This window comes from Alexandromys fortis, unplaced genomic scaffold, assembly GCF_014885135.2.
Source record: "Alexandromys fortis isolate MF-2015 unplaced genomic scaffold, M_Fortis_MF-2015_v1.1 scaffold_89, whole genome shotgun sequence".
NCBI lineage: Eukaryota > Metazoa > Chordata > Mammalia > Rodentia > Cricetidae > Alexandromys > Alexandromys fortis.
Window position 1 is genome coordinate 6,813,123 of NW_026067973.1, and position 25,339 is coordinate 6,838,461.

At 44.4% G+C, this 25,339-nt stretch overlaps 1 protein-coding gene across 6 annotated transcripts in view; it reads left to right on the plus strand.

Moving 5' to 3' along the window:
* Positions 1–3,729: 3,729 nt before the first annotated feature.
* Positions 3,730–25,339, plus strand: part of Ppp2r1b (protein phosphatase 2 scaffold subunit Abeta) — a 34,925-nt gene continuing 13,315 nt past the window's right edge. For 5 of the 6 annotated variants that reach the window (XM_050156433.1, XM_050156436.1, XM_050156438.1 and 2 more), the window contains exons 1-14: positions 3,730–3,888; positions 4,616–4,706; positions 5,069–5,169; positions 8,132–8,364; positions 8,954–9,101; positions 12,866–13,021; positions 13,286–13,400; positions 13,849–13,919; positions 14,181–14,315; positions 16,171–16,344; positions 20,472–20,532; positions 23,252–23,406; positions 23,952–24,094; positions 25,109–25,200. In XM_050156433.1, the coding sequence (XP_050012390.1) occupies positions 3,775–3,888; positions 4,616–4,706; positions 5,069–5,169; positions 8,132–8,364; positions 8,954–9,101; positions 12,866–13,021; positions 13,286–13,400; positions 13,849–13,919; positions 14,181–14,315; positions 16,171–16,344; positions 20,472–20,532; positions 23,252–23,406; positions 23,952–24,094; positions 25,109–25,200 (1,789 nt within the window). In that variant the 5' untranslated portion in view covers positions 3,730–3,774. The remainder of the gene's footprint in view (positions 3,889–4,615; positions 4,707–5,068; positions 5,170–8,131; positions 8,365–8,953; positions 9,102–12,865; positions 13,022–13,285; positions 13,401–13,848; positions 13,920–14,180; positions 14,316–16,170; positions 16,345–20,471; positions 20,533–23,251; positions 23,407–23,951; positions 24,095–25,108; positions 25,201–25,339) is intronic. The other variant, XM_050156435.1, reaches the window with a different exon arrangement.

The window sequence follows — 25,339 nt, forward strand, 5'->3', positions numbered from 1 at the left end:
TTATTTGCGACCAGGTGTTATTATATAGTCCTTGCTGTCCTGGAACTCACAGAGATAAAATTCCCTCTGCCTCCTGAGAACTGGCATGTATTAAATTCTTTTAAAAAAAAGTGTACGTGTGCACTTGCATGCATGTGTGCATGCAGCATGTGTGTGTGTGTGTGTGTGTGTAGGAGGCATATGTGAGGGTGCCCTTCTCAATCATTCTCCGGCACTTATTCCCCAAAGACAGGCAGCATCTCTCACTCAACTCAGGGCTGGGCTGTCAGGCAGCCAGTCCCAAGGGCCCCCATCTCTCCCTATCACAACACTAGGGCTACAAGATGTTATTGCTACATCCAGCCTTTTAAATGGTGGTCTGAACTCAGGAGTTTATGTAGCGGGCCCTCTTCCCTACTGAACTGTCTTCCTAGCTAACTTTTCATTTTTTATCCTGTAGATTGAAGCAAAAGCCTTGAGCCTATAAAGCACACATTCTATCCACAGGCCCAGGAATCTACATTTATGACAAAACCCTTGCATGGTCAGTAGATCATATTTCCTCAAAGCCTGCCTTTGAACCTAGCCCCCTTTGGGAAGAAGCTTCTCCTGGCTGTGGCCCATTTTCATCCGCATTCTTTCCTGAAGGGTTTATTGGCATCTCTGCGTTTATTACTTGCTTTGTTCTTGGAGCCTCACAGTTACTGGAGTAGGAACCAGGTGGTTAGCTCTGTTTTACAGGGGAGGGGGGTGGAGCCTGTGACCGAGGCTTGGGGAGAGGTATGTGGGTCACTGTGAGTCAGAGACACAGGTGGGGATTGAAGTCTGGCCTCCATGACTCTCAAAGCAGGCAATTTTCTGGGTTCTATTTCCTCAGCTTGTGATTTCATCTTTAATGATAGTTATTCCTTAGGCCTCCACCTGATGGTGCCTGCTTGAGCAGATCACATCTGACGCTGAAGCAGAGGAGCTTAAGGCCGGCGCGCTGATTTTATTAGCCTATCAAAGTGTGGGAATGACGGTCTGCTCCTCCTCTGTGCTTGCCTCTTTTATCATTTCTGAACACATTTTAGATCAGGGGATAGAAATGCTTGCTTCCAGGTCGTAGGAACTCTTCTGATCCTTTTCCTGGTAAAATACCAAGTCCGAATTTAGCCCTCTGTTTCTCTTTCGCTGGGTGTTAGGGATGGAGTAGCGCCTCCTGGGCGATGGGCAAGCACAGATAGGATCGCCGGCTTGTGCTTCCCATGCCAGGCTGGATCCATCGAGGTCTCTCTGTGAACCCTGGCTGGCCTAAAACTATCTATGTATCCCCACCTCTGATTCCTATCCATTGGATTCTGAGCATGCACCTGGGTGCACTTTTTTCTGGGGGAGGGACACAGGGTCTCACTATGTAGCTTCAGCTGACCAGGAGCTCACTGTTTAGACCAGGCTAGCTTCAAATTCACAAAGATCCCTCTACCTCTATCTCCTAGTGCTGGGATTAAAGGTATGTACCCTTAAGCATGGCTTTTATTTTTAAATTTTCTTTCTTTAGTCAGTGTTGTCCCCCCCCAAACAGGTTTTGTGTGTGTGTGTGTGTGTGTGTGTGTGTGTGTGTGTGTGTGTGTAGCCTTGGTTGTCCTGGAACTCGCTCTGTAGACCAGGCTGGCCTTGAACTCACAGAGACCTGCCTGCTTGCTTCTGCCTCTCTAGTGCTGGGACGTGTCACCATAGCCAGCTTTGGATCTACTTTTTTTTTTTTCTTTTTCTTTTTTTGATTTTCGAGACAGGGTTTCTCCATAGCTTTTTGGTTCCTGTCCTGGAACTAGCTCTTATAGACCAGGCTGGCCTCGAACTCATAGAGATCCGCCTGCCTCTGCCTCCTGAGTGCTGGGATTAAAGGTGTGCGCCACCACTGCCCAGCTTGGATCTACTTTTAAGGAGAAAAGAATAAACAAAAATCCTGCAAACTCCATCAAATTATTAAATGTTACTTAAAATTTCAAATTCAAATTAATAATATTATGTTCTTTTAAAATTACAGCCTTTATCCATCTACAAAACCAAATTTACAAGTTAAATACAAATAAAACCACAAGGCCAATACTATTAAAAGTAATAATGTTGATATTTTTGCAATTCAGTATGACAAATGTATCTTTTACTAAAAGTAAGCCACACTTTGTGAGCTGGGGCTGCTTTAGGCCTCACCACACTCAGCCCCCAGTTTCTTCATTCTCTTATCTTTTAGAAGCACCGAGACGGTGTCATTGCATGATGCCCTCTGGCTTTCATTTTGTACATAAACACGTATTTTTCACTCTGTTCATTTCTTATGAGCCCAGCACAATAAAAGCTGTGTGGAAACTGATGCTGGTGTGTGTGCTGCACTCTGTGGCAGCTGGATGGCTCAGTGGGTGAAGGAGTGCGCCACCAAATCGGACAGCCTGAGTTCGGCTACTGGAACCCAGGTGGTAAAAGGAGATAACCCACACTGCAGGTTGTCCTCTGACCATACTTGTTAAGTGGTTTATATGTGTGTGTGCGCGCACACACACACACACACACACACACTTACTTTTGTAATTTAAAAAACAAAGTAGTCACCCCAGCAGTCCAGACTGTGCCTTACGTGATTCTAAAAATTATCAAAATAAAAATAAAACGAAAGCCTTCAAGCAAACATTTGTGGGCCCAATTTGAAACAAAACAAAACAAAATAAAAACCCAAACTGCTAAAGTCTGTTGGTTTTCGATCTTTGACTACTAAGGGCTAACCATCTCCTGTTTCCTGTTAAGGGTCCCATGTTTTAAAAAGAAAAAAAAATCTTACCTCTTAAACTGCATTTATTAATAACTTGACAATTTCATGAAACTGATAGTCTACAGAACTACCCGTCTAGGTCGCTCACATCTCAGTCTAAAACATAAAAAGACGGCGCATTCAAGTTACTTCATGCAAGTGAAAACTTTGCATGAGTTCTCCTCTAGGAGGACTTTTGGAGATCTAGGGAGGCCAGTTTCCACCCCACCGAACTGGGGAGATTTAAAACTGGGCCTAGTTATGCTTGGTGCTTCTGCTTCTTGCTAAAGAGCGGTTAAAAAAAAAAAAAAAGGAAGACAATACAACAGAAGGCGCCGTTCCAGTACCACACTGAAAAGAAACACAAAAACAAGGGAGCAGCATGTTTTGAACAGCTTGCGTGGAAAAAATATTGACTGGGGAGTTTGGACAGCACCGTTCATTTTCTCTCACCACACACATTATTTGTCTTAAGGAGCAGGAGCCAGCCACGATTTTGGCAAACAGGCCAGCGGAAGAGGTGGAGGGGTTGTGCGGAGGCTTCTAGCCCAGGGGGAAATTAGGGCTGAGACCCAGAGGCTCCAGGCCAGCCTGGAGTCTGGGGGAGGTGCTAAAGCTTCTTCCTCCTGGCCTAGGCTACCGTCTTTGGCTACCGAGGTTCGGCACCTATCACTCAAGAAGGCCCCTCTCTGTCAGAGCACAGCGAGCAGAGAATGAATCCCTGCCCATGTTTCTTTCGGCTGGGGAAAGGATGCAAGGGTTCCATTGGTTTTCTCAGCCCGCCCTTCTACTGGAGTCCAGATGCCCAGTTCAGGCAATGCCGGTCAGGCCGGAGCCTCCGCGCGCAGGCTAAACACTCGGTTCCTTGGCTTTCCCAAAGCGGGCGGATTGGATTTAGCCCCGCCTGCCTGGCTGCGGGGCGTGGCCTGGGCGTGGGGCGTGGCCGGAGCGCGGGGCGTGGCCGGGGCGCAGGGCGTACGGCGGCGACTAGTCAGAGGAGGAAGAACATGGCGGGCGCGGCGGGGCCCGGGGCCGGTCCGGGCGCAGCGGGCGGAGATGGAGATGATTCACTCTATCCGATCGCGGTTTTAATCGACGAGCTCCGCAATGAGGATGTACAGGTACTAGATTGGGGCTGGGGAGCTGAGGCGAGCGCGGAGGCGCACATGGTAGGGAAGCGGGAAGGCCGGCTCAGCCGTGGGGGCGGCTCCGGGGTCGGCAGAACCCTAGTCGGCGTTCGTTCGGGACTCGGGGGCGGCGGCGGCTCCGCGGTGGTCCGCCTCAACTCTCAGCAGCCCTACCTCGAGCCTCCGGGTGGTGGCTCCGGCAGTGGGCGGGAAACCAGTTCCCGCGTCGGGTGGGCGAGCCCCGGTGGGTTGCGGGACCGCCCGGGAGCGGAGGAGCGGCCCGGCGGCCAGGGTCCCTTTGAAGTGCTGCGAGTGTCTGGCTCTGCCGGCAAACTGGCCCGGCTAGTTGGGTGGGAAGAGCGCCCCAGCTGATTAACTCAGATGTGATGGAACTTTTCTCTGAAAAGGGAGGAGTTGTGTTTAACCGTTTCACCTGCTTCCTTCCGTCCGGAGTTCTCTCTTTTCGGAATCTCCCACTGCCCCGGTGTTTTCATTCATTCATTTCTTTGCCGGCCCGTCAGTGCCCTCCCTGGGAAAGCCTCTGGCTAATGACGTGTTAAACGGTCCTTGAGTTCTTTTTAGGAATAAGGTCTAAGTGAAAGGCTCATCTTCGTTATGTACTGTATGCCAGTGTCTCACCTGTTAGCTTTTCTCGACCTGAGTTGCAACCATCTCTTTGCTTTGTTGTTGTTCTTCTCACTTTATTACTTTATTTTTAAAGCTCCGGCTCAACAGTATTAAGAAGTTATCGACTATTGCTCTAGCTCTCGGGGTGGAAAGGACTCGAACTGAACTGCTGCCTTTCCTTACAGGTATGTGTCCTTTAAAGAAACACGTTCCATTTTCCATGGGCTTTCAAGCTACTTTTTTTCTTCTTTTTCTTTCTTTTTTTTAGTTTGTTACCTACTGTAGAAATAAGTACTAGATGGAGCAGGTGCCTTCTGCCAGGTGTCTAGAAATGTTAGACCAGACAAACGCAAACATAAGCCGGGTAGCTAATGGAAAGGTAATTGATGTGAGATATGAATTTCTTAATAATTCTGTGAAACATTCTGGAAGACTTCTGATTCGCACAAGGAAGAAAATGTTTTTAGGAGGGTAGTTGCAGCAGCTGTGTGGGTACCAGCTCAGTGGCACTTGCCCCTATGGTCTAACCAACTGTTGTTATCTCCAGATACAATTTATGACGAAGATGAGGTGCTGTTGGCTCTTGCTGAGCAGCTGGGAAATTTCACTGGTTTGGTCGGAGGTCCTGACTTCGCCCACTGTTTGCTGGTGAGTTCTTATCTTTGACCTACCCTCCTTTTGGAGCTCTGTTGTCTCAACCGCGTCTTTATTGTCTGGCGATAGACGTGCAGCTGCGTTTTCATGCAGTTCTTTTTATGGGCAGGTGGTAATTATGTTGATGAATGAATAATGTAGGCACTTCAACTCTTGTATCAGCCGAATCCAAGAACTCGTGTCTGCTGCTGAAGATTTGCTAGAGATGGGGAGGAAGGGAACTTGATTTAGCTGTCTTTTTTTCTTTTGTTTGTTTGTATTTTTGAGACAGAGTCTTGCTATGTCGCCTTGACTGGCTTGAAATTCTATATAGACCAGGCTGGCTTCAAATTCATAGAGATCCTCCTGCCTCTGCTTCTGGAGGACTGAGATTAAAGGTGTGCGCCACCATGCAGATGAATGAGGCCTTAAAGGATGACTAGAAATGGATCACCTGGACAATGCCGGACTGGCTGTTGTAGGGCTTTAAATATTGTATATATGATACTGGCTGCCATGGTTTCTGGCTATATATGAACTGTTCTTTAGAACTCCAGACGTAGATGGATGTTAGATGAGTGGAGACTTGTAGAGTTAGAAGTGGCTGTCATTTCCCCCTCAGAATCTGCCTCTCTTTAGTTGTGTCTCCAGCTACTCAGTTATACAAGTCCAACCTAGAAGATAACTGTTGTTTTTAGAGATTGCTAGAGATTGAAGCCCTTTGCATTCTGGGTAAGTTCTCATTCACTGAGCTGCAGTCCAGCACTAGAAGGCTTTCTTCTTTTTTTTGTTTTTTTGTTTTGTTTTTTGAGACAGGTTCTCTGTAGCTTTAGAGCCTGTCCTGGAACTAGCTCTTGTAGACCAGGCTGGCCTCGAATTCACAGAGATCCACCTGCCTCTGTGTCATGAATGCTGGGATTAAAGGCGTGTGCCTCCACCGCTGGGCTAGAAGACTTTCTTAAGTCCTCCCTTCCCTCCTTCCTCACCTCTTCCTGTAGACTTTTTATCTATCCCAATCAGTCTTAGAGCCCACTTGTGTGCTGAGCACTTGGTCTCCAGCTAGTGGCACTATTTTGGGAGGTTCTGGAGGCCTTAGGAGGTGAGAAAGCTGTAGGATGTAGGATGCTGGGGGCAGCTTCTGGAGGGTGTCTTGCTTCTGTCCTTGGACTCTCTGCTTCCTTGTAGTAAGTCAGGGAAGCTCTTCTGCCCCGTTTTTTTTTTGGGGGGGGGTTTCGAGACAGGGTTTCTCTGTGGCTTTGGAGCCTGTCCTGGAACTAGCTCTGTGGACCAGGCTGGTCTCGAACTCACAGAGATTCGCCTGCCTCTGCCTCCCGAGTGCTGGGATTAAAGGCTTGTGCCACCATCGCCCGGCTCTGCCCCGTTTTGTAACTGCCATGTTGTTCTGCTGAGGCTCATGGGCCAGGTAATCATGAAATGAATCTTTGAAACTATGAACCAGATTAAATCCTTTGTTTCTGTTAGCTATTTTGGTTCACAGTAGCGAAAAAACTCATAATATATATACTGTGTTCCTCTTGATAATTCATTCCACACACATTGGTCTTTCTGTTCACTGTAAACCCAGCTCATATTGCCTTAAGACATTGGCTGTAGGTGTTACCTCTAGAGAGATGCTATTCAGAATTTCCTACAGCTGACTCCTTGTAAGTCAGACAACTGCATTTTGTATGAGAGGCCTTTCCTGACCACCATTGAAGTAGCCTCATGATCACCCCCTTGCCCTACAGCCTGTTCTCATCTGATTCCACCATTGGATGTAGACTCCTTCATAGTGACTGCGCTTATTGCTTCTGGAGCCTAGGGCTACAGCATAACAGAATTCACTGTGGAAAGAACGGGTGTCATAGGGTTACAACTGTGGCACTTTGGGTTCAAAGCTGCTAGTGTATAAAAAATTGGAGTGAAAGTAAGCAGGAGTGGTCATCAATGGGCAGAGTTCAAACAAGCCATTCTCTGGAGTTTGGCCTTCTCCTGTAGAAGTGAGAGGATGTTGCCGTAGACAGAGGACAGATCATGAGAGACCGACTAGTAAGACGTAGTGTCTTTTCAGTGGGCCTCTGACATCCTATCTAGGAAAGAGCAGCGCTGTCTACCTTTTTGAACCATATCAAGTAGGCACACTTCTTCCCTTAAGTTCTGAGCTTCATTCTTGGTCAGTTCTGCTGTGGAGTTTTGTTCTAGTTTCTGCAGCTGTGCCTTAAGCTGAATTTACTGGGATCAAATGCAAATTGAGAAAGTCAGCTAGAGGTTCAGAGAAACAGCCCATCTCCACGTCTGCCAGGCTGCCACATTCAGTTATTGACAAGTGCCAGACCTTGAACCTCTCCTGTCTTTTATGTCTCTGTAGCTGCAGGATCTCCCTGTCCCTGCATTTAATTAATATTTGCTTGTTCTGTCTGAAACTCCTATATGGCTCTTAGAAAGATTCTGAATGTATTTTGAAAAAAACCTGATGTTGATTCAGCTTTTTATTGGTTGCATGAATTGATGCCACCAAGCGCTCATCGATAGATTGCTTGCACCTCTAAGAACAGTAGGATAGTGCACAAAAGGGTATGAACTAGGGAGCCTGGCCAGAAATCACCATGCAGTGTGGCACCTACAGTCGGCCCTAGATTTGGACTTGTTCTTAAGTCTGAATGTGGCTGTACATCATTTAAACATCCTCTCCCAACAATAGTGATACTGTGTCAAGTCTGTTCCAGTGTCATCTGTAGACACCATCTGGGGATTGCCATCTGGGACACGCCATCTTGGCTTTTCCACAGAAGTCGTGTCTTCAGGTTGGCCACACCATATGTTACCACTGTGTGAACTGAAAGTCACCATTTGGTCTGATGTAGCTGACATTCTGGTTACACGTGCCGGTTCCCTTCAGTCACATAATAGGTGTCAATCTGTGGCTAACCGGATTTAATAAGTTGTCATCTCTGCTTTTCCTTTTCCATCTCCGCAGCCTCCTTTGGAAAGCTTGGCTACCGTGGAGGAGACTGTGGTTCGAGACAAGGCTGTGGAGTCCCTGAGGCAGATATCTCAGGAGCATACGCCCGTTGCTCTCGAAGCTCATTTTGTACCTCTGGTGAAGCGCCTGGCAAGTGGGGATTGGTTTACCTCTCGCACATCTGCATGTGGTTTGTTCAGCGTTTGCTATCCCAGAGCTTCAAATGCTGTCAAGGCAGAAATTCGACAGTAAGAGACTATTTTTTAGTGTTTGGGATTACTGGGGAGTCACAGCTAGAGTTTACAGAATGTTTTGCTGCCCTCAGTGCTTCTTACTGGCTGCCAGGATTGGTGATGCTTTCTCATGTAGTTGCATATACTGATGGCTTTTGTGTATGAGTATGTGTATGTGTATCTGTGGGTGCGCACGTGAGTATGGGTGTGTGTGTTTCATGTGGCAACCTCTGGTGTTGGTGCTCAGGTACCTTCCTCCTTTTCTTTGAGACATTGGCTGGAACTTCACCACAGACTAGCCTACCTGACCTGCGAGCTTTCTGGGGTCCTCCCATTTCTGCCTCCCATCTTACCACCTCTGAGGCTGTCGGCACTGCCACTGTACGTAGCTATTTCCGTAGGTCCTGGGGACTCTTGAGTGTGTGTCACATTTGGGAGGCAGGCACTTTCCTGACTGAGCTATTTTCCTGGTCCTTTCTTTACACCTATAAGTAGAAACCTAATCATTAATGTTTATAAGGGAAAGATTCTAAATGGCCATCTCCTGGTTTTGGGGCATGTTTAACCAAGTGTTTGACAGGAAATACCTTATTTCATGCTGCAGGCACTTCCGTTCCCTGTGCTCAGATGACACACCAATGGTGCGACGTGCTGCTGCTTCCAAATTGGGTGAATTTGCAAAAGTTTTGGAATTAGACAGTGTGAAAACTGAAATTGTTCCATTGTTCACGAATCTAGCTTCAGATGAACAGGTAACTTTAGGCTTTAGATTTAGGAGATGCAGATATGCTCTTTAGTAATTAAAAAACCACTTATTTGGGGAGTTTTGACTCTAATGTAGGGTCCTTTTGCTAAGTTAAAACTCAGTTCTGGCCTGGTGTTTATCCTAACGCTCCTATGTGTCTTTTTAGACTCCACTTTCTTTTTTTTTTTTTTTTAAATTTATTTAACTTTATTTTATGTGCATTGGTATGAAGGTGTCAGATTCCCTGGAACTGGATTTTCAGACAGTTGTGAGCTGCCATTTGGGTGCTGGGAATTAAACCCGGGTCCTTGGGAAGAGCAGTCAGTGCTCTTAACCGCTGAGCCATCTCTCCAGCCCAGGCACCACTTTTTTTTAGTGGTTGTTAGGAAGAGTTAGAGAAGAATTAGGTTTGGTAACTATGAAGCCCAGGGCTGTATCAGGGAAGAATATCTTTCAGGTTTGTGGACTGTACTGTGATTTGGAGACTTTGGTAATTTCTGCACTAGTGTATGGTCTTACTGCACACAATAGCAATTTTAGACTCAAGGGTCTGGTTTCTTTGGTGTAGAAATGATAAAAGTCAGGAAACCCCTAAATTAGTCAATCCAGATGTTTATCAGTATGGGCAGTGGGGATGGTTGCAGGAGCATCTGTAGAGCTGGTTTCCATGTGTAAAGTGGTGTACACGTTGTGCACATCGCCAGCTTGTACACATCCTCTTGTCCGAGTCACTTTTAGACTACTTGTAATACCTAATACAGCGTAAACCAGGGCTGGAGAGGTGGCTCAACCTGTGAAGGTGACAGTTGCCCATAATCTCCAGAACCCATGCAAAGCTGGATGTCGTGGCATGTATCTGCAGTCTCAGCACTCTGTTGTGAGATAGGAGGCAGAGACAGGAGAATCACCCTGAAAATCATGGGTGCACAGTGCAGCAGCAGAAACAAGAGAGACCCTGCCACAGAAAGGTGGAAGATAACCAAATCCCAAAAATTGCCCTCTGACCTCCACATATGTGCTGTAGTATGCATGTACCCACACTCTCACAAACACAATAAATAATAAAGCTGCAGTGTAAATGATCAATAAATAGTTATTATACTACTTTCTTTAGGGATTGTGACAGGAAAACAGTCTGTATGTGTTTAGTACAGATAAAAATAATTTCCCAAATATTTTGATCCATGGTTAGCTGAATCCATTGATGTGCAGGGAACCATGGCCAGGCTGACTGTATCTCCCAGCCTGTTTTAAGTGGCTACATGTATTATGAAATTAGGCTCTTCTAACAGCCCATGGCACAGATACTCAAGGAAATGGAGGCCCACCTGGTTTATGAAGCTTGTTCAAGGCTATATTTATATATTTAGCTAGTTGTGGTTCAGTTGGGGTTTGAATGTATGTAGACTTTGGCCCCAAGTTTCTAAGTCTTACAGTTTGAACACTGGCAACATTTCAAGCATGCAGATGCCACACATACATGGTGGTTTCCATGTTGTAGCAGAACAAGCTTAGGATCCTTATTTGGAATTTAGCAGGTTAATACTTCTCATGGCATAATTTGATGTTTTCTTTTATCTTCTATACTTCCTGCAAAATAGTAGGCTAGGGATTTGCAGGTTTTCTGGCGAAAGGCCAGCCAGGAAATATTTTTGGCTCTAGGGGTCATAGGTCCTTGTTAATTGTTGGACTTTGCTCTTGCATTGCTGAAGCAGCCACAGAGTCTGGAAACCAATGAACATTGAAACTCACACATTCATAGGTGGGCAGGCTGTTAGCATTTGGTGCTCAGAAAATATTAAGTGCTTTGTTAGGAAATGTGTATACACTGTGCCTTCTCTGACGACTGGTAGAAGATCTGCTCCTGGCTTACTCATTGACAGAAATATTTGTCATTGAGTGCCTACATAGAGTATCTACACATGTGGGGCACAGTTCTAGTGTTAAGGGCATACAGGACCCTGCTCTCATGGGACTTACATTTTAATGGGGAAAAACATGCTAAAAATCAGACCTAAATGTTGTAAAAATAGTGTAATGTAGTAGGACTTGGACTGCTGGTCAGTAAAGGGCTCTGAAGAAGTGACCAACGACAGAAAAATGCTGTCTCCACTCCTTCCAGGAGTGTTAGAGGCTGGTAAAGAAAGGATGTGAGATAGGAAAAATCAACATTGGAACATGGTAGTTGGATGGGTCCAATAATCATGGGAGTGGAGAAGAAAGAAGGGGTGGTAGCATCATTAGCCCACAGAAGACTGCGGTTTTGGGTTTTCTCTGATGTAGTGAGGCTACCTAGATCTGGAGAAGAGGTGTGATATGTAATTTACGGTTTTGAAAGGTCATTCTGGCTTATGGGTGGACACCAAGTTGTAGGAGGGATAAGAATAGAAGGAGAAGGCCAGGTAGGTGACATTGATAAACCAGGCAGGTGGTGAGAGTACATGTGTACTGTGTTGAATTTGCATATGTATTGTATTTATGTGTGTTTTATGCATGTTCGATTGTAATACATAGACAGTAAATTTCTTGCTCCATTTCTCCTTGGTGCTCATAGGGTTATAGGTCTGATTTTCCCAAGTCTGAAATCCTAACTCCTAATGTCTAATTGAGCTTTAATTTTGTGTTTTCTCTTACTCAAAAGACATTCTTGTGTCCCATTTGGCATTGAGCAGCCTTATATATGGAAAAGCGGGTTGTCTCTGCCTTTCCGATTTTCTTCTCTGTTTACTAGACAGGGCTGTCTCAGTTTGAGTTTCAGCATTTCACTTCAACTCTGTTACTCGACTGTTGATCTTTCTTCCTTCCGTGTCTTCCTTCGCACACTTTGTCTCCTGCTATTCTTATGGCCACGAGAGCTGGAAATAGCTTTCAAAGTGACCTTCCTTGTCCTTTAAACTCTTCGACTATGTTATTAGTTATTTATGTAAGTATATTTTTTAACTTCATATTATAATAAGGGTTTGAGTATAGCATTAAATTAAAAAAATAATCTTTATATTTTGAGACCAGTCAGATGTCCCGGTGAAAGTTTTTGCCTGATTTCAGTGCTCAGAACCCATGGAAAGGTGGAACATCTGACTCCAGGATGCTGTCCTCTGACTTCCACACACATTATTCATATGCAGTTAATAACATTTAGAACATCTTTCTCATTGTCCTGAATAAAAACTTGACTGTAGTCAATATAATTTGAACAGAGTGTCACTTTTAAGTCTTTGACATGCAAAGAAAGAAGTTACTCAGCCATTTGAAGACCTAAAGACACCCCATCACATACAGAGGGTGTCTTAGTTAATGTTTCTGTCGCTGCGATGAAACATCTGACCAAAATTGCAAGTTGGAGAGGAAAGGTTTATTGTGCTTCTGCTTCCGCACTGTAGTCTATCACTGAAGGAAGCCAGAACAGGAACTCAAACAGGGAAGGAACCTGGAGGCAGGAGCTACAGAGGGGTGCTACATATTGGCTTGCACCCTGATGGCCTGCTCAGCCTGTTTTCTTATAGAACCCAGGACCACCCGCCCAGTATGGGACTACTCACAGTGGTCCTCCCCAAAAATAATTAAGAAAGTGACCTACAGACTTGCCTCCAGTTGGATCTTGTGGAGGCATCTTCTCAGTTGAGGCTCCCTCTTCTCAAGTTGACATAAATTAGCCAGCACGGTGGTGTTTCTTTCCCTCTGTCTTAAACGGTACCTGTGACAGCATCGCCTCACACTAACTCAGTGTGCCCTGTTTCAGCAGACTGACTGAACAGAATGTTTTTCCTTTAGGATTCTGTGCGCCTACTAGCTGTGGAAGCTTGTGTCAGTATTGCCCAGTTACTGTCTCAGGATGACCTTGAGGCCTTGGTAATGCCTACACTTCGGCAAGCAGCAGAAGATAAATCTTGGCGGGTTCGCTATATGGTAGCTGACAAATTTTCAGAGGTAAAATGCATTGACATTTCAGGTATTAAGAAAACCTCAAAGTCATTTGCCCCACAGATTTTCTAACAAATATAGCTTATAAATTATGTTGGGTAGCTGGATATAACATCAAAAATTTAATCTTTCCATTTTGGGGCCAGTTAGATGACTCAGTGGGTGAAGTGTTTGCCGTGAAAGCCTGACAGCCTGTTGTGGTTACAATATACATTTGAAGAGTACACTATTTTGTTAGTATACATTAAACCTGTAGAAATTGTTTTCTAGCTCCAGAAAGCAGTGGGACCTAAAATCACACTCAATGACCTCATCCCCGCCTTCCAGAGTCTCCTTAAAGACTGCGAAGCTGAAGTCCGAGCAGCTGCTGCCCACAAAGTAAAAGGTGTGCCTGGCTGTGACCCCTTTGACCTTGATGTCACTGATTTGATGGGATTTTGGTTTGGTGTTTTTACTTAAAATAGGACCCAAAATGTGTAAATCAGAAAAAAATTAAAAATCAGTTCATGTAGCCACATTTCCACCCTCTTTGATGCATTTGTTAGGTCAGGAAGTTTGGCATAGCTTGGATTTGTAAGATGTTGCAGACAGAGATGGTGTCAGCATGCAGCTACTGCTCCATAGTTCACATCAAACACCCACTGTATCTTGTTTCTTTAGTTTGAATTAGTTTGTCACACAGGGCATTTAGACCGTGCAATGAGAAGGAGGCTCATTTTCCCCATTAGAGTTTATTTGCTTAGACATATGATTTAACTTGGGGCTGATGGAAAGAGCTGGTTAACTCTCTCTGGTTCCTTGACAGCATTGCATTTTCTGTTTCTATGTTTCAGAACTTTGTGAGAACCTACCCACTGAAGGTAGAGAGACCATAATTATGAATCAAATTCTGCCCTATATAAAGGTGAATGTGACTGCCCTTTATTTCATTTACTCTGCCTATGTAGCTCTTAGCATTTTAAATAAGGATGAGGCATAAATGAGTCAAATACATAACATTTGTGACAATATTTATAGTTGATTTGTGCATATCATAATTGCACACTGCTGCCGGTATTTCACCAAGAGGTGTCTGGGTTATCTCCTCTGTGACTAGTGTTGCGTCGACTTCTTAAGGAGGGGTGTGGAGGCTTTTGTTGTCTTTAATTTTTTTATTCTGCTTTAGGAATTAGTGTCTGATACCAATCAGCATGTGAAATCAGCTCTAGCTTCTGTAATTATGGGACTATCGACAATTTTGGGCAAAGAGAATACCATTGAACATCTTCTGCCTCTCTTTTTAGCTCAGTTAAAGGATGAGGTGAGTCCAGCTATGGAATTATTTTGTTTTGATGTTATTGATTTGATGTGATTTTGGTGACTTTACTAAAATAAGACCAAAAATGGGGTGGGGGAAGCCTTTATTTAGAGATTTGATAGTCTTTCTGTTTGGTATAGGGTTACAGGTTTCCCAAAAAATGGGCCTAAGGACTTATTAAAAAACAAACAAATGTAGTTGGGTGTGGTGGCCCTTACCTTTAGTTCTAGCAGTGGGGAGGCAGAGGCAGGAGTAACTCTATGTTCAAAACCAGCCTGGTCAACAGAGCAAGCTCCAGGACAGCCAGAGCTATAATGTGAAATCCTATCTCAAAACCCGAAACCACCCAAGCAAACTACAAACTCGGGGCTGGAGAGGTGGCTGAGTGGTTATGAGCACTGACTGCTCTAGAGGACTTGGGTTTGTCTCCCAACACCTACACAGCTCTAGTTCAAAGGGGCCTGATGTCCTCTTCTGACATCTGCAGGCACCAGGCACACATGGTGCACAATCATACATCTAGGTAAAGTACTCATACATGTAAAATAAATAAGGCTTAAAACCACCCCAGAAATAGCTATCTTTTAAATTTTTCATATTATAGTCAATGGTTCCTTATTTTTAAAGCTAATACATCTTTGCCTAAACGGTATCTTTTATTTAAGTTTAAAATAGAGCATCAGCTTTTTCCATCTTCCTCTCGGAGAGGCAGCTTCGCTTCTGCCTCTCTCCCCACTTCTCTGCTTCCCCCCCTTCTCTGTCTCTTTCTCCTCTTCTCTCTCTCTCCCTCTCTCTCTGTCCCCCCCCTTTACCCTTCCTCCTCCATAACCCCCTGAATAAACATTCAACCTCACCCTGCAAAAAAAAAATAAAATAAAATAGAGCATCAGATATTATCATTTAGGGGCTGGAGCTATGGCTCAGCAATTAAGAGGCCTGCTGCTTATAGAAGACCAAGGTTCCAATCCTGGCATCTACATTGAGTGGCCCACAACTACCTGTAACCCAGCTCTAGAGGATCTGACTCCCTCTTCTGACCTTCGTGGGTACACGGGTACATGTATGTATTACACAGACAATACATGTACACAAATTAAAAATTCAAAAATTGGTGCCAGACATGATCTAATTTCTTTGTCATGTCATTAAACGTAATTGCCACAGTAGGCTTAGGTCTTGTATGTATTTCTCCCAGATGTTGATGAGGAAGTGAGGCAGAGAGAGATAAGATGATGTCTGAGGTCTGCTGGCAGTGCAGATCTAGAATTTAATTCCAGGGCCTGGGCTTTTTACCATCTCATAGACTTCGTGCTTATTTATTAATTAAATGTCTAAAAACTTAATTGTGTGTGTGTGTGCGTGCATATGCATGTTCACGCAGAGCTCAGAGGCTATCTTTGTAGACTCAGGTCTCTCCATCCACCATTCCATGGGTTCTGGGGATTAAATCCAGGTTGCCAGGTGTGTGAGGCAAGCACCTTCCTGCTGAGCCATCTTGCCTGCCAATTTGTTAATTAATTTTTAAAATTGGCATACAAAGTAATGAAATCTCAGGCTTTTTACTGACATTCTGGTTAAGATCAGTTGCATTGTATCTTGAATTATCTGTGTATTTAGCATTTAAGATTTCCTTCTGCTTGTAGTTCTTTTGGTTGGTACTGGCTGTTGAAACCAGGGCTCTGTGCAAGCTGGGCAAATGTTTGACCACTAAGCTGTGTCTCAGCTCTTTGCCCCCCAGCTTTTTAAGCCTGAGTCAGTACTAAATTTTATTTAGCACTTTTTATTTTATCATGCCAGGAGGGTACTGGGCAAAGGAGTTAATTTTCACATGTAGTCTCTGGGGCTTGTGTGTTTATAGTGTCCAGAAGTTCGTTTGAATATCATCTCCAATTTGGATTGTGTGAATGAGGTGATTGGAATCCGTCAACTCTCTCAGTCTCTTCTTCCTGCCATAGTGGAACTGGCTGAAGATGCCAAGTGGAGGGTCCGCCTGGCTATCATTGAGTATATGCCGCTGCTGGCGGGCCAGCTGGTGAGTTCATGGGCTCTGTGAATGGTAGGGTCTATCAGATCATGGAGCAGGGCGTGGTGAGTGGGAGGCCAGGTAGTCTGGTCTGGTTCAATTAGATGTACCGAGGTAAATTCTTTGGCCTGTAGGATGGTTTTTATTTTCAGTAGTGCAATAAGACCTAACAGAATGGTATTCTAGAAACACATTTACCTTGCTGCCCTCCTCATGATAAAGTATATTTGTTTATGTAATAGAAATGTTGTATTATTTAAAACCTTTGTGACTTAAGAACTGATCCATGGAAGCAAACAGATAGGTTCAGGATAAGTCAGTTTAACTTTTTGTTCCAGGCACCTTTTTGTTTGACTCTGTCCTAAGCATAATGAACTTAGCTTTTTCCTGCATCCTGATGACAGGAAGTTGAGGCTGCACCACACAAAGAGCTCATATTGCTGGTTGTTTTGAATAATCCTGTTACCACACTGGCCGCTATTCTTTGGGTTTCATTATTATTTTTATTCTAATGAATATGACTAATTAAAATGTCAAAGCTGGGCGTTATAGCCACATGCTTCCCTTTTTTATTACTAGGTGCAGACAACAGGAAGCTTGACAGCTTCACTGCATGGGAGCCTCTAGATGCTGAGGGCTTCAGGAGTTGTTATATGTGTAGCTGGGGAGATGGACAAGTGATTGCTCTAGGAACTGTGTGGTGTGTAATGTCCAGTGGCCACTGAGTGTGAGTTATTAATTAGACACTTGGATGAAGGGAGACCTGCATGGTTTTTAAAAATGCTCATAATATCAGTTCATTGCTGATATTACTATACTTTGTTGTCCCCCGCTTCCAAGGCTTATTTCCATTCCTTTCAGATCACACCATATGGGGTTCATATTTTCTTGACCACTGCATCGTATTGCTAATTTTGGTGTTATGAACATGCATCTTATAGATGGCCATGGCATTGTGTTTTAATAAATTTTTTCCTTTTTTATTAAGAATTTTTTACTATAATCTTTTCTCACTTTACATAGCTGTTCCCACTCTCTCCCTGTTCCCACTCTCTCCCTTCCTCCCACCGTACTTTTCTCTCCACCCTACTCCCCCATCCTCTCTTCAGAAAGGGTAAGGCTTCCCATGGGGAGTCAGTAAAGTCTGACACTTCACTTTGAGGCAAGACCAAGTCCCTCCCACCTATATCTAGACCGAGCAAGGTATCCTTCCAAAGAGAATGTGCTCCAAGCACTAGGGATAAATCCTGGTCCCACTGCCAGTGGCCCCACAGACTGCCCAAGTCTCACAACTGTCCTCCACATTCAGAGGGCCGACTTTGATCTTATGCAGGTTCCCCTACTATCAGTCCAGAGTCAATGAGCTCTGACTAGCTCAGGTCAGCTGTTTCTGTGGGTATCACCATCATAGTCATGACCCCTTTGCTCATATTATTGCTCTACCTCTACCATCTCTTGGACTGGCCTCTGGAAACTTGACCCAGTGCTTTGCTGTGGATATCTGTATCTGCTTCCATCCGTTGCTGGATGAAGGTTCTATGATGACAATTAAGATAGTCATCAATCTGATGACAGGGGAAGGCCAGTTCAGGTGTCCTCTCCACTGTTGCTTAGAGTCTTAGCTGGGTCATCCTTGTGGAATCCTGGGGTTTTCCCTAGTGCCATGTTTTTTTGCTAGCCCTTTAATGTCTCCCTCAATCAAGATATTTCTTTCCTTTCTCTCCCTCTCTGTCCTTTCCCCTTCTTGAGCATTGAAGTGCTCTGTTCTTCAAAGTGAATGCCAAAGATCCCAGCATATCCATGTGTCAGTTGAAGTCACTTTGTCACGCTTCTCCACCATCACTTCCAAATACTGATCTGCTCTTCAGATCTGTGTCATTGTCTGGAGTGGAAAGCAGTGGTGGCTAATAATGGGTTTGTTGGACTGAAACATCTGTCTGGAAGAAAGGTGGATTATATTTACCATTTCTTTGAACCTTAGCTTCACCAGACCTGGAAAGTCTCCAAAGACTGCCCGGGATATACAGAGCAGTGTCTAAGGGCTGCAGGTGATATACAGAGCAGAGTGGGAAGAAGACAGATGGTGTCTTGGCTGGTTTACACCTTTGTGACTGGGGTGATATGCATCAGTCATGAACAGACATTGTGTTTTACCATCCTGTCTTGTTAGCTTATCTGTTGTAGGCCGCTTGTTTGTTTCCTGGCCGCCCAGACTCCTGAAATAATCACACAGAAACTATATTTTTTAAATCCCTGCTTGACCAATCACTTAAGCATATTGCTAGCTAACTCTTACATCTAGAATTAACCTATTTCCATTATTTTATATTTTACCATGAGGCTCATGGCCTACTGGCAAGGTTCCAGCTGGCATCTTACGTCTTTTCCCTCTGGCAGCTACATGGCAGTCTCCCCGACTCCTTCTTCCTTCTCCCAGCATGTTGTAATAGGAGCAGCGGCGCTGTGTCCCCAGCACCCCGGCCGCCTGGCTAGCTTATGCCCTGAAATAATTACACGGACACTGTATTCTTTTAGGCACTGCTTGGCCCATTATATCTAGCCTCTTCTAGGCTAACTCTCGCACCTGGACTAGCCCATTTCTAATAATCTGTGTAGCCCACGAGGTGGCTTACCAGGGAAGATCTTAACCTACGTCCATCCTGGGTCAGAGCTTCATCGCATGTGTCTGCCCGGGAGAGGGGAGCATGGCATCTCTGAGCTCACTTTCTCTTCCTCCTAGCATTCTGTTCTGTTTACTCCTCCCACCTATGTTTTAACCTATCAGGGCCAAGCAGTTTCTTTATTGCTTAACCAATGAAATCAACAGATTGATGTATGACACTCCCACATCACCAACATTCAGTTTAGCGCCCCCCCCCCCTATTCTGCTCTGCACAGCTCAAGGCAGTTTTCTTTATTAACCAGTGGTATTCACAACATACAGAGTGGAATCCCACATCACATATTATTTGTTTGATTTTCTTTTTTTTTAAAGGTTGACTTATTTTTATGTTTGAGTGTTTTTCTTGCACAAGAATGTGAAGCATATGCACGCCTGGTACCTGTCTAAGCCAGACGAGGGCTTAGACTCTAAAATTCGAGTTACAGGTAGTTGTGAGCTGTCATGTGGGTGCTAAGAAGCAAACTCTGGCCTTCTACAAGAGTTTCAAGTGCTCTTAATGGTTGAGCCATCTCTCTCACCTCAGTTTATGCATTCTTAATTTTTCTTTATGTGTAAAATTTAAGTTAGTCAATTTATAGGATTCTCTCAAGACTATCCCATCTTGTTTATAGGCTTTGATAAGTAAATAAAAAGTTAAACCACAAAATATCTGAAGGAGATTAAAGGAAAATCCTCAGCCTGGAATAAAAATGGACTCAGAGCTGATGCTGTAGGAGGCAAAGTGCCTTTCAGATTGGTCACAGCAAGATGAAGTCGTTCAGTATAAAGCACAGCACCGTTGTTCTTTATTTAACAATACATTGTCACTGGCCAGGAATGTCTTAGACTTGAACCAGAAGAATAAGCATAATGACTTCAGAAGGAGGCACCAGGAACATGTGCATCATGGAGCGTCCCTGTGTACTGTGTATGTCCCTTGACCAGAGGTCTAGAGACCTCTTGTCCCTAGCCTGTGTGAGGTGACCAGCAGCTGGAGAGTCAGGATGGTTCCAGCTGTCACTTCTACCCTTTGCCCTACACACTTGCTTCCTGTCTTTTTCTATTGCTTTCTGTCATGCCCCACCAATGCTATCTTCTGTGGGAGATATCTTGGTGTCACTTGCCACACTCTGAAGGACTTGCTGTTAACCAAAAAGGAGCAATGCAAATTACCAAGCCTTTCAGTGGCCATTTTTCTGGGAAATTCATTTTCCCATGGCATCTGGATCTGCTGGGCAGACTTTCTGCTGTGCCTTGCCTGCTTATCTCAGTCCTGTGCGCGGCATAGGTCCTGTCCCGATAGCAGGGCCACTCCTGCTTGTTTTTGTTTTCTGCCTAGTGTCTACGGCACTGTTTTGTCGTCAGCTTGTTCGCATGTGTGTCTTTAGCTTTTAGGTAATTATTGAGCAATGTAAATAGAGCCTCTTGTTCTAACTTTGGAAATGTTTATTAATGGAGTCTTCTGTATCCATAGGGTGTGGAGTTTTTTGATGAAAAGCTGAATTCTTTGTGTATGGCCTGGCTTGTGGATCATGGTGAGTAGACAAGTTAAAGCAGATATTCTGGGACGCCCAGGCTTCCGCATGTGTCTGAGATGGTCACACATGGCCCTTTAGAGAAGAGGCCTGCAGGGCACCTTCTTTGCCTTCACCCCACAGTGCTGAGGGAAGGTCATTGAGGTTCCACCAGCTTTCTCTGACTGCATAAACATCTCACTTATTTCTCACTGTGTGGCCCTGGCTGGCCTGCCTCTGTCTACTGAGTGCTGGGAGTAGAGGCAGGCACCGCCATGCCCAGCCTGACTACAAATTTGACATTTGTACTTCCTGTTATTTCTGTTATTTTCTGTTTTAATTGTACTTTCTGTGCTGAGAAATTTCTTTGCCCTCTCCCATCTCCTGCCACCTGTGGGCTTCAGACTCTTAGATGTACACTTCTTCCAGCCACACGGCTCGCAACTGACCTGCTGCCTTTGGTGTCCTCAGGTGTGCAAAGGTACAGTAGGAGCTGGGGACATTCCTGTGCCCTAGAACAGAGCCAGGGTTTCGATTTCGTGAGAGGAAGGCTTTCCTCTGCCTGCTGCTGCTGGGCTGGAGATCATGGGCTCAGGAAAGGGCTCATTGGACAGGGATGGGCAGGTGCCTTTCTGTGCACAGTGTACATGCTCCTTTGTCCCCACCCACCTGGTGTGTGCAGTGTACATGCTCCTTTGTCCCCATCCACCTAGTGTGGGAGGGGCTGTGTCAGGTCTTAGACTTGGTACTTTGGTGCTGCCTGAGCCCCATTCCAGTGAGTCCCTTCAAGTTCTCATGTGATTTTTCCCCATGAGCTTTGGGTCCAAGTTTGGTGAGTGTGATGAGCATCCTGTTGTGGCTCCCCAGTAAACTACACTTTATGTAGTGAGGGCATTTTATCTGTGGGCAGGCACTGTGACTAGGTACCAGGAAAGAATAAGAGTATTTGTGTCTGCTTACATCTGTAGGTGGTTTTGTTAACAGCGTATTTGTATCATATGTCTAAGTGAGAAAGGAAGGTTGTGAAGCTGTGTATGACAATCTGTTAGGACATATGTATGGATACAGCTGGTGCTTTTAAACTCCATTGTAAAGACTTCCTTTTTTTCTCAAAAGTTAAGTTTTTATACCATTTAAAAATGATAAAAAAATGGTCATAGGAAAGGTGCATTTTTTTTTTAATTCTGTGTGTGTGTGTGTGTGTGTGTGTGTGTGTGTGTGTGTGTGTGTGTGAGGTTGCGCATGTGCTTGCAGGTACTCAGAGGCCAGAGAGGGCATCAGACCCTGAGCTGGAGCTGGGATTGCAGACAGTGGCAACACCTCCTGGCTTGGGTGCTGGGAACTCAACTCTAGTCTTCTGGAAGAGCAGTATGCATTTTCTTAATCACTGAGCCATCTCCCAGTCTAAGAAATTATCTATTTAAAAAGGTTTATTTTTGGTAAATATTAGTATGAGTGGCATTTTTATTACCCCCTTTGAAAGCTAACCTTCTGGATGAAGACAGGCTTTTTTTTTTATTTTTTATTTTTTCCTTTCAAATTTTGAAGGACTTTTAAGGTACAATATTCTACAAGGAGATTCATGACACTTCTTCTGTGTAGGAGTGCTTGCTGTATGCAACCTGAGGATTTTTTTCCAACTTGAGAACTGGTGGAGTTTAGGTATAGAGACTTCATGACACCCTGATGCCATGGCTGGATGGTGGCTGAAAATGTCCACTTCACCGTGGGCTTTCCATCTCTGCCATCATCATCATCATCATCATCATTATTATTATTATATATTCCTTCTTTTCTTCTATGAGCCATTGAGACAGGGTTTCTCTGTTTAGCCCGGGCTGTCCTGGAACTTTCTCTGTAGAGCAGGCTGACCTGAAACTCAGATCCACCTACCTTTGCCTCCCAAGTGCTAGGATCAAAGGTGTGCACCAGCAGAACACAGCATCCTATAGCTTTTGCATTTTAGCTTAGAATTTTATAATTGGGAGGAAAAATTATGTTTTTCGCAGTGAGCAGATTTCTTTGGGAACGTTTCCTACTCTCCTTGGGCATGAAACTGCTGAAGAGCACTGTGAGCAGTCTGGAGAAGCTGAGGGAGGAAGAAAGCATGAAGGCTGTGTTTTTGTCAGTGGGCAGTGTGGACACAAAGGGAGGGCTCCATGAGAGGAAGTTAAACAAAAGTTCCGGGTTTTGTTTTCTGAGTGGTGGGGGCACTTCATTTATTAATTTATCTTTTATAGGACAAAGAAAATATTAAAGTGAGAATAGACAGAGTTAGATAGTTAAAAAAAAGCTTTTCAGATCAGCCTGACCGTGAGGGGAAAGACAGATATACAGACAAAACAAGGAGTGAAAACTGGCAGAACTTGGGAAAGGCTTGCATTCCTCTGAAAACAGAAGTGAGAGGTGCCAGGAACATAGTAGGCATCTGGCCAAGTAGAGTTCAGTGCAGTTGAGTTCTTGGTCAAGGCTCTGTCTCTGGTCACTTTGGCAGTGGAACCCTGTGTTAGTGACATTGTAGTAAGAACAATCATTTTATTAAAATAAAATATTTATTAAAAACCAGTAGCTAGGATAAAAACATGGCACTGTCGTCCTTGGACACGAGCATTTTAGAACTGTGGTGGCTGTGCTTCAGCAGGATTATCACCAAGTATGCGGCCTTAGGTTTGCACAGAGTTTATTTTGGGTCTGTGTGAAAAGCAAGAAGCTGAAGACGTTCTCTTGCTCTCTCCTGCAGTTTATGCCATCCGGGAAGCTGCCACCAACAACCTCATGAAGTTAGTGCAGAAATTTGGTACAGAGTGGGCCCAGAATACCATCGTCCCTAAAGTGTTAGTAATGGCGAATGATCCTAATTACCTGCATAGGATGACCACTTTATTCTGCATTAATGTAAGTATTACACGGTACTATTCCTAAACTCGGGCATCAAGTCATTCTTGGTATATTTTTAAGTTCTGAATGAGCTATCTTCTGTTTGAGGTGCATTTTGTATACTGAACAATTTGGATAATTAGAGAAAAGGTTGATTTAAAAATCTGGAGCTGGAGAGATGGCTCAGTGGACAGGAGTGCCCCTGTTCGCCTCGAGGACCTGAGTTTGGTCTCAAGCACCCCTGTCGGGTAGCTCACAACTTTTATAACTGCAGCTGCTGCTGCTGGTGGCTCTGACTCCCCTCGTCTCCCACATCCTCCTCCTCCCCATGAATTCACACAGTGTGAGATAAAACTAAATATTTAAAACTTGCAGTATTTTAAAAACTGCCATTTTGTTAAATGCTTTGGCGTAGGTCTTTCATTAGAGCCACCTCATGTTCTTGATGCTCAAGTAGGAAACATTTTTCTGTTGGTCAATTGCCTTCCCTTTAAATATTAGTTTCCCTGGATTTCGGGTGTATTAAGAAAGTTTTAAATGTGCCATCTTACTTGTTTTCCTAGGCACTGTCTGAAGCCTGTGGTCAGGAAATAACCACTAAGCAAATGCTGCCCATCGTGTTGAAAATGGCAGGAGACCAAGTGGCCAATGTCCGCTTCAATGTGGCCAAGTCACTACAGAAAATTGGACCAATTCTAGATACCAAGTAAGAGTTTAGTGTTGCTCTTGGTTTCAAAGTGTCACCTCATGGTGGGGAGTGATAGCTAAAATAAGAGCAGGGATTTCTTCTCTCTCTCTCTCTCTCTCTCTCTCTCTCTCTCTCTCTCTCTCTCTCTCATCTGGGCTTATTCAAAGAATTCAGCCCGCAGTTTTGAGACTGTCTAATTTGACGTTTACATTTATGTTCTGGGTACGTATAGAACACTGCCCCAATGCGAATTTCACCAAGAACTTATTTTTTTTTTAAAATCATTCTTTTTTTAAAATATTTATTTATTTATTTATTATGTATACAATATTCTGTCTGTGTGCATGTCTGTAGGCCAGAAGAGGGCACCAGACTTCATTACAGATGGTTGTGAGCCACCATGTGGTTGCCGGGAATTGAACTCAGGACCTTTGGAAGAGCAGGCTATGCTCTTAACCACTGAGCCATCTCTCCAGCCCCCACCAAGAACTTCTTTAGAAATTATTTGATATACTTGTTGGAGCACAATTAATAAAATCTCAGAGACAGATATTGGGGTTCAACCTGAAGACCAGAAAAGCAAAGCAGTCAGCCACTGGCTCTTACCTCGACCTCAGTCCAAAATGGTGATCCTGCCTCTGGGAATCTCAGAATGAAACTGTGACTGAGAGCTGTCTCCTCTCATCTTATATTCCTCTCTAGAGCTGGGATTAAAGGTGTGTACCACTACCACCTGGTTTCTGTAGCACCCTAGTGTGGCTACTGGGATTAAAGGTGTGTGTCATTGCTGTATGGTTTGTAAGGCTGGCCAGTGCAGCTGTTTTACTTTTCTGATCCTCAGGCAAGCTGTATTTATTAAAATACAAATGAAATGCCACTACAACTTGTCATATTTGTCAGTATTTAAAAGTATTTTCATTTTAAATTAAAAAATTAACATAGGTCCCAAACACCAAATTCCATAGCAGACTGTATCATAGCGGACTTCTCTGTCCCACCAGCCATCTCTTCACAGTTCCTTCTGAATTTCAGTGCCTTGCAGGGGGAAGTGAAACCAGTGCTGCAGAAGTTAGGTCAGGATGAAGACATGGATGTCAAGTATTTCGCCCAGGAAGCTATAAGTGGTATGCATTTTGTTTAGTGCTAGACTGGTTAGTGGGAGTTTTCCTCTACTCTGTGAGCAGTGGGAAATGGCAGGTGTCAGGCATGATGGGAGACAGAGGGTGGCAACACCTGCTTTACTGGGCCTGTTTGGTTAGGGAT